Below are 9,187 nucleotides of genomic sequence, written 5' to 3'. Positions count from 1 at the left end.
GGAAGAACACACTTAAAGGCAGCCTCAGGAACACAGCTAGAAGTGGAGCTGAGGGATTTATATGGCATCTGTCCAGAAAGGTAACGAAAATACATTTTTTGGCAGTAAGCACTGAGAAAATCTTGTGGTGAATACAATAAATTGAATTGAACAGAAAACACATCCAGTCCCTAGCTTGACTTTGACAAACCCCGGGCTGCCCTTAGAATGCTGCAGAAAGCGAGTGCTGCTGAATGTCAGGATGGTGTAGCGTAATTTTATGGACATTGTGTACTGACATTCAGCGATGTTGGTGCTTTGGACACACGCTTCCCTCGAGCCCCTCTCGGTCTCCCACTCAGTTCTGCTCCATGGGTGCCCTGCCCATGCTCCACCCGCAGCGCTCGCAGCGGGAGCACAGGGAGGGCCCTCCCGAAGCTATCAGTCCGTGCCCATCCCACTTGCTGGAACGCCAGCCTGTTAAAAGTGCCTTGTTTTCACTTGTCTTCACTTCGCATTTATGTTTTCCACGCTCTTCCTATTCTAAAAGCCAACGAGGAGCTGGGTAGATGTACCTGCTACTCTACCATAAGCAGCGTTAAAGCTCTGACATTCAAACGTCCAATTTAAAAGTTGAATAACAGTTAAATTCAGAGAGCAGTCCCATTTCAGGGGGAAGACATTTGTCACCCCGCCAGGCTGGGCAGCAAGTGCCAATTCGAGCCGCATCCCTATGGGAGCCGGAGGCAGGGACGCCCATGGCTCGGTCCAGCAGTCCCGGGTCGGGAGCTCCATTCAAACACACGTTCCATTCTCTCGGATCGTCAGGAGATTCGAGCGCGGCTACTCCCGACCCCCCCCCCCCCAGGGCCGCCCCGCCGCGGGCTCTGCGTGCACCACGGCAACGGGCTCGGCTCCCCCCCCCCCCGCGGCCCCGGGGCGTCGCCCCCGCCGCCCGTCCGAGCGCCCGCCCCGTGGGGAATCACCACCCCATTCGGGGGCCAGGTACACTTGACGTCAGGATGGCTGTCGTCGTTTTGACGTGTAAACACTCATTTCCATTCCGGCACCGGAGGGTCTGGGAGCCGCGCAGCCCCGGGCAGCCGCGCCGAGCCGCGCCGCGCTGAGCTGTGCCGCGCCGCGCCGAGCCGAGCCAAGCCGAGTCGGGCAGGGCTCGCCTAGCAACGCCGTCCCGCCGCCCCATAGCCATGGACGGACCCCGCCGAGCCGGTCGCTGCGCGGCCCTGGCGCTGCTGGCCGCCTGCTGCCTGGCCCGCGGCGGTGGCGCCGAGCGGCAGTTTCTCAACGAGTGGGCGGCCGAGGTCCCAGCGGGCCCCGACGCCGCCCGAGCCATCGCCGAGGAGCTGGACTACGACCTCGTGGGGCAGGTAGGGGCGGGAGGCGGGTCGGGGACCCCCGGGGTTTTGCCCTCCGGCCGGTGCCCGCAAAGCTCGGGGACGTTGCGGGCGCAGTCCCCGCAAGCGGCTCGGGGGGTGGTGGGGGGGTTGCTTCGGGCGGGACGGGGCCCGGGCCCCCGACTCCCCGCCCCGGAGCGCCGTCGCGGGGCCGCTCTCCCGCAGGCCCTCCCGGCGCTTTTTCGGGATGCCGTGACGTCAGCGTTGTCAGCGATGAGTAACCGCCCGGGGGTGACGGCTCTGTCCCTCCTCCGGCTGGGGTCCGGGACAGCTCGCTCCGAGAGCGCCCCTTCGGCTAGCGCCGGAGCGGCGCGGGTACTGGAGCCGCAAAGAGCTCTCGCACCTGAGCCGCGGGCAGGGGCGACCCTGCGAAGTGCCGCGGGTGGAACTGTGCTCCTGTGGCAGTGCGACTGTACCCGTCGGTCCGTCAGCCGGTCGGTCGATCGGTCCGTCGGTCCGCCTGTCGGTTGGTCTGTCAATGTGTCAGTCAGTCAGTCAGTCAGTCAGTCTGTCTGTCTTACCAGTCATTCAGTCTGTCTGTGGTGGTGCTGGTCATTACTGCAGGAGCAGCACTGCCGTGCTGACTGCTCTGTTACTAATGAGTGAAACTTCGTTACTGTAAATAAAACTATTCCTCCATACCTTCTGTGATAAGGCTGTGATAAGCACAAAGTACTTCAGTAAGGTTTTACTTCAGATTAACACAGCAGAAGGCTGGTTCCTTGCCCTTTCAGGCACAGAGTTGGTTGTGAGTACTGGTATGTGTTGTCTGTAAGGAAACACCTTTCCAGAGTGAAGGTGCACCTCTGTCTTGCAGATTGGGTCGCTCAAAAATCACTATCTGTTCAGACATAAGAGCCATCCACGAAGGTCCCGGAGAAGTGCCATTCACATCACCAAGAGGCTTTCTGATGATGAGCGGGTGAGTATTGTATCCCTTCTTCTCCTCTGTCCGTTCTGGCAGTGTAATGCTACTGCCTGATGAGGTCACTGGCAGACCTTCTTCACTTTGCAAGTCTGATGCATTCAGCGTTTGGCTTGTGTTGAATAGTACTTAATTATTCTGTCATTAATAGGCAGAGTCTGATCCTCTCAACACATTTTTTGCAAGTGCTTTCCAGTTGCAGATTTCAGATATGAAGCACTGCAGAGGTTTGGAATTTCAGATCTGTTGCTGATGAAAATATAAATGAGGAACCACAGAGTTTAAAGTAAAAAAAACAATGATGCAATCCAATAGCTATGGAAATCAGGTTTGATTTAATGTGACTGAACACTGGGGGGGAAAAAAAGGAGTTGCTCTGGACTGTACCTAAGGCATGACCCATGGAGCAGACTCCCCATTTCTCTGCCTCTGCTTAAGAGTGAAGTTTCCTTGCTTGTAAACATGGTGAGAAAATGCAGTGGGTGGCAAATTTAAGGAACAGAGCAAGATGCTGTCAAACAATATCAGACACATATCAGAACACTGACATTTGAATTTCAGATCAGCTTTATTGCAGCAGTGGTCCAAAATGTCAAGTATCTCCATTGTGAGCACTTTGAGTCACGTAAGGACAAATCACTTGATGGCAAATAATTGGTTATCTGAGTGAAGTTTTTGGATGCAAATGTCACCTGGGAGAAAAGATTTTATGAAGAATTAAGGGAGGGGTAAATGCTGTGTATTTATTTCGCGTGTTCTGGTTCAAGCTGCCCATTCCCATCTACTTCCTTTCAAACACTGTTGTAACAGTTACGATCTTTGAGGTGAAATCATTCTAAAATGGGCATGTTCAAAGCCATATTCCAGTATAAGTAATCATCAATAAAGTTTGTGTCTTCTAATTCTTACCAACTGCCTCAAGCTGCTGCAGTTTGGGAAGCATTTTGATTAATGCTCTCTCAGACACAGTATTTAATTTTTGGATGTGCTGTGTGGAGCCAGGGGTTGGACTGGATGATCCCTGTGGGTCCCTTTCAAGTTGAGATGTTCTGTCTTTTGGGGGGGATTTATACACTGCTGTAGACTTACATACTTAGACTTCAAAAGTGGCTTTGCAGTACTGCAGATGATTTGTTAAATTTATTCCAATTTCCCTTTTATTTACCATCTAATATGCAAATTAACGATGTGAATGAATTAGGTGTAATTATGTCATTATGTAAATATACAAACACAAAATAATCATGCAGTGCTGTGTAGTTATACACGAACCTTTCCTCCAAAGAGCAACAGCCCACTAAAAAGATTAAAATTCATTTTTAAAAAAGGGAGGGGGAAAGAAGACAGTCCTGCTTTTCTTTGTGTAGAGCCTTTTTGATTCTTACAGCACGTTAAGAGTGACAGCTGGGGCGCAAAGCTTGCCTCTAACCTGAACATTTATATCTGCTATGGGCATCCCAGTGTTACAGTAAAACAGGCGATGGCAATGAATGTTTCAAAAGGATACAGTTATGTGGTTTCCTCACTTCTTGCAGTAGGGACCTGGATCCCAATCATTTTCACTGCTTTATGTACCAGTGAGTGGAGATCTGGCAGAGGGCCGTCTGCTCTTGCAGTGGATGGGTAGCCTGTACCTGGCTCAGCTGCTGAGTGACAAACGTTTGGCTTGTTTGTCAGACATATGTGCTCAGTAGTTCCAGCTCATTTCTCTCAGAGCAGCTGTCCGCATCAAAAAATGGTGAGCATGGAAGCTGTCAATTCTTAATTACTGTTCGCTGATGAAGAGACCAAGCTTTGCTGTGGGCATGGAGGAGGGATAAAGGTAATTGTTGTAACCTGGGCACAAGTACACACAGCCTTGTGTATTAGTAATGCAATTTAGAATGCTTACACCTGCACTAGCATATTCGTCTTCTGTGACTAATGGTGCTTTTTAGGGGTTTTTGCTCTAAATATATTGCAAAGGGAATGTCATTAGCTTTCAGTACACGTGCCTAGTGTAGCTTCTCTTTTTAACGGTTTATGTTCTTATGGTGAATTCTCATTAAGTTCTCCTTAAAAAAAAAAAAAAAAAAAAAAAAAAAGTATTTAAATCAAATCAGTACATGTTTATTACAATAGTTTCCAACTCACTCATGTTATATTCGGTGATAGACGTCGGGAGCATAAAGTTATGGCATGGCAGCAGACAAAAATGCTGAAATCTATTCCGGTGTTTAAAGCAAAAGGTTTAGAATCAAGGCAGTCTCCATCTGAGGCTCACAGCGGGACTTTGCCAGTCTCCTGAACACGAGCTTGCTTTGTTTGTTAGGAAATTGGGAAAACATCACCTGGGTCTGTGTCAGAGTGACTGTCCACATGCCAGCAGTGGGTAACATTTATTACCATTTCCAAAAGGAGCACACAACAGAAATGGGTATCAGAATGTTTTGAACTGGATTTAGTAATGTGTTGAAAGGAACAAGAGTGAGAAACATTTTTAAAATGTAGCTCTGTGACTTAGAGAATGCTGTGTTCATGCACAAATGCTACGCAATTTGGTGTAAGGATGCATTAACAAAACACACTGAAACGTTTTGGCTCAGTTGCCTTAAGTGGAATTACATGATGAAATTATACCCATATTCATAGCTTAATAACTGATCATACCTCAAAACACAAATGGGAAGGAGAGCTGAAGGTCCAGCTGGGCTGTGGATAACATTGTAGATATGACTGTTAGACTAAAACCTGAGAAAATCTTTCATCTTTTCTTTGAATTCCCACTTGTAGTCGATAGGCATTAAAATGAAGGTAGGATAAAGAAGCAGGCTGTAGATTTGCTTCTTAAATAACCTTCTCACCATACAGCACATTTGATATAAAAGCCAGCTTTGCTTGGCATTCACTGGGACTCAACTGCTAACTTAATGATTTTAATTGCACTGCATTGTGATTTCACCATATCCCCTTTTCTAAAGTGCACTGTACTACAAAATAAATAATCTTCCTCTCTGCATCAGACATTGCTTTTTTTTTTTTTTTTTTTTTTTTTTTGCATTAGGCATCAGTATTTTTCTGTGTGAGAAAAACCCTTACCCTTTAGGCTAAGAAAGTCCCTGTGTATATGGCTTACTTCTCACATCTATGTAAATAACTGCAGGTGTCATGGGCAGAGCAGCAGTATGAAAAAAAGCGAACTAAGCGTGCTGCTGTGACAGACTCGGCAGAGAATCTCTTCAACGATCCTATGTGGAATAAGCAGTGGTATCTGGTAAGAATTTGCCTTATTGTGGAATTGGGGGCAATGGATTTCGGTTGTGCTATCATCTGTACTATTTTACTAGTAACAGAGCGAGGGCTTGATAGTAGAACACGATACATTAGCTAAAATCTACCTTTAGCTTAAAAATGTTTGTTGTCAGCATGTAAGAATTCCTTTATCATGTCTGAAGCTGGGTGCATATTCCTTCACTAAAATTGATAGCGTGGAGAGCATACTCCAGCAGAAAACAAAGGCATGCGTGCACATATAACAGGCACCTTGAACCTCTTGGTCAAGATTGTAAGTAGAAAAGATTCTTTGTAGCTCACATGTTCAAACCCTCAAGAACAAGAAATCTCCTGACCTCTCTAGATTGAATATGACAAGTCAGAAATACAGTTAATCACTTATATTTTGTACAATTTCTTTTGAGAGTCCGTATTTCCACAAGGCATCTCACTGTACTTTCAGTCTAGATGTCAGTTCTTGCACTCTGGATGGGGATAGGTTAAAAGGTGTATAGCAAGAAAGATGTTCAAAGTGCAAACACAACCCAAGTGACTGGAAGTACTTTATTTTCTTCAAAACACATAGCATAACATATTTCCTTGAAGATTACTGCAGATTTCTTTTCAACGTGGAAAATGGTTATCTTTAAGAATTTTACTTTTCTTCGAAGCTGAGAATGTGCTTGCTTGTTTGCCTGCTTTTAATAGGAAGCAGGAGATATCCAAGATGTCTGTAATGGACTAATGGACAAAAGCACAAGCACAGGAGTTCAAAAACTCTTTTTCTGTTTTCTTTTTTCTTTTTTTTTTCGAAAGAAGCAAAATCCTGCTCTCTAAGAGTTTCACTTCCCACCTTCCTGTGATTTTCACTCCTTTTTCTTTCACTCCGGTTTACCCATATGAGAAACAGAAAGCATGATGCTTACTCTTGTTTGCAGTACACACTGATTTTTTCTAACTAAATGCATAAATGCATCAAATATTTCCTTCCAAAATCTATCGTTGCCTTGTGGTAAATTTCTTATTATCTGATTAATGACAACAGTTTCTAACTTCTATGTGCCTTCAACCAACACCAGGAAAAAATGATTTTTTGTGGATTCTAGAGAACAAAACCCGAAACTTCAAAAATTCCCCCATAGCAGCAGTCAGAAAATAAAGTATAAATTGAAAGAATTGCCATAACGTATTTCTTCCTCTGAGCCTCAAATATGTTTCCAATATTCTCTTGGAAACAAAGAAATTAAAAACCTGTGATCAACTAAGTTAATATGCACAGGAAAAAACAAAGTGCTGGGTTTTACGTCTCTGTTTTTATAGTGTAATAAGTAAAGCTTCAAAATTCAATGTATGTACTGCACATTTAATATTAGAGAGGAAAAATGACCTGCTTAGGAAATGCTCTTCTGAGAGCACTTCCACTTGCTGTGGGAAGGAAAGCTCTAGATGATTCACGCTTTCAGCTGATTTACCACAGGAACAGTAATGAGGGTAGTAAACAGAAAGTTGTGATTCAGCACAGTTGTTTCTAGCCAAACGGCTGCCTTAATTGTTTTAGCCATTAATTATTCTGCTCTGGCTAACTTGAACATCACAGGAGAAAACACGTTTGGAGAAAATACAGCTTACTGTGCTGTGGGCTACTTACTGTCTTCTCATCAGGAGAAAAGAACAGTTAGTAGGTCTGATTATTAACTCAGCTTTCCAAGGATCATGGCTATGTCTCTACTATCCCCATCTTTCTGTTGTGTTCTCTAATAAATACAAGGTGCTTTTTATTCAGAGGTGGAAGCTTAGGTGACCGGGGTGCTGTCTTTTGATACTACAGGTATTTGAACATACTACAGGTTTTTGTTTTATTTCTTTGAAGTTTGAACAAGATACACAAATTCAGCCTGGAATGGTTTAAAGAACCTTTAGAATATGTCTTTGAATCTGTGTGTTGTGAGTGGATGGGAATATTAATGCATTCGTAATCCATTCTGTTCCTCAGCAAGATACAAGAATAACTCCATCTCTTCCCAAACTGGATCTCCACGTTATTCCTGTGTGGCAAAAAGGGATTACAGGCAAGGGTGTTGTCATCACAGTATTAGATGATGGATTGGAATGGAATCACACTGACATCTACTCTAACTATGTAAGTTTGGGTATTAGATTGCTGTTGAATAGGTTAACTATTTGTAAATTTGATATGCAGATGCTCTTGCTGTCTCTGTCTTGCTCTCTGTTCTGTAAGGCAGCTCCTATATTACAGAGAATGAAATGTTTGTCTCAGGTATTATTTGGAACCTGATCTGTGTCACAGGAAGTTCAGTGTTATTTAGCAAAGGTAACTTCTTTTTCTCTCAGTGGATTTAGTTGTGTACATGTTTGTATACAGTGGTTTAATGCTGAATTATTAAAGCTCCATGAAAAATTTATGGAATTGTTAATGTTCATCAAATTCTATGCACTTGATTGCTGCAGTATGAAGCACACCAAATGAATAAATACAGGCTCTAGAACCCATTTTGTAACGCATTTAAATATCTATTTCCTAGTTGTCCCAATTAATTCTGTTATTTTAAATGCAGGATCCGAAGGCAAGTTATGATTTCAATGACAATGACCACGATCCATTTCCCAGATATGACCCAACAAACGAAAACAAGTGAGTAACCTCCCAGTCGTGTGAAGAGAACCAAACAGTGCAGTACTTTGTGTGTTACAACATGCAAGTGTGGAAGTATCTATGACCCCTATTGCAATTATATATGAACGGAAAATTTGTGCAACAGAATCAGAGAATGGTTGAGGTTGGAAGGATTCTCTGGACTAGTCTAGTACAAGCTCTGCTCTTTCAGGTACCCTTTGAGATGGTTGCCCAGAACTTTGTCCAGAAGCTTTTTGAGTGCTCCGAGGATGGACACTCTGCAACCTCTTTCATCAGTTTGTGCCGGTGTTGAGGAAGCTCACATTAAAAAATGTTTCCTAATGCTCAGACAGAACCGCCAGTATTTTCATTCATACAAATGTTTTCACAGACACTGGAAATTAAAGAAATTAAATTTTCACGTAATGAACTTCTCCATATCATAGTATGTGTAAAGTCTGATATATTTCTGTAAGTTGAACAGAAAAATCTGTTCAGATTCCCTTGTGTGTTTGTAGAATAATATCTGCTTGAGCAGACTTTGACTTTCCCTGCTTTGCACTGGGAAACTTAAAATGCATCTCTTGTGAAGGACTCTGTAAGATACAGTTTCTTAGAGGAATCTAGAAACCTGCCCAAAAAATCTCATCCCACCTGGTCATTTCTTGTAGCTTAGCTTTGTGATTTTGTCAGTACCTTCTGGGCTAATAGCATGTGTTCTAGCTCAGTGCAAATGGGCACAGGTGCAGCCATGCTTCTGACTTCATCCTCTTTTATGGCTGTGACTGTGAAGAAGGTTACATTCACTTCCTGGAAAATCTTTCGGGTAAAAAGTGTGTGTGGAAGCATTGTAGACCAGTTTTGGCCTGAGCATCTTCAAGGTGATAACTTAGGAAGTTTCAGGAAGTTTGAACACAGGCACCAGCCAGTTCGTTTTGTGGACTTGTGTGTCTTGGAAGGAGTGGGGAATTCTCTTGATTT

The 9,187-nt window shown here is 44.2% G+C and overlaps 1 protein-coding gene across 1 annotated transcript in view; it reads left to right on the top strand.

Moving 5' to 3' along the window:
- The first annotated feature begins 1,187 nt into the window (after window positions 1-1,187).
- The window catches only part of PCSK1 (proprotein convertase subtilisin/kexin type 1), a 30,197-nt gene continuing 22,197 nt past the window's right edge, over window positions 1,188-9,187 (top strand). The window contains exons 1-5 of the mRNA XM_048930796.1: window positions 1,188-1,367; window positions 2,212-2,316; window positions 5,462-5,572; window positions 7,565-7,711; window positions 8,148-8,224. Coding sequence (XP_048786753.1) covers window positions 1,188-1,367; window positions 2,212-2,316; window positions 5,462-5,572; window positions 7,565-7,711; window positions 8,148-8,224 — 620 coding nt within the window. The remainder of the gene's footprint in view (window positions 1,368-2,211; window positions 2,317-5,461; window positions 5,573-7,564; window positions 7,712-8,147; window positions 8,225-9,187) is intronic.

Source organism: Lagopus muta, chromosome Z, assembly GCF_023343835.1.
Source record: "Lagopus muta isolate bLagMut1 chromosome Z, bLagMut1 primary, whole genome shotgun sequence".
Classification (NCBI taxonomy): Eukaryota; Metazoa; Chordata; class Aves; order Galliformes; family Phasianidae; genus Lagopus; species Lagopus muta.
The sequence above is the reverse complement of the archived record's forward strand: the minus strand, read 5'-3'. Positions and strand labels throughout refer to the sequence as shown.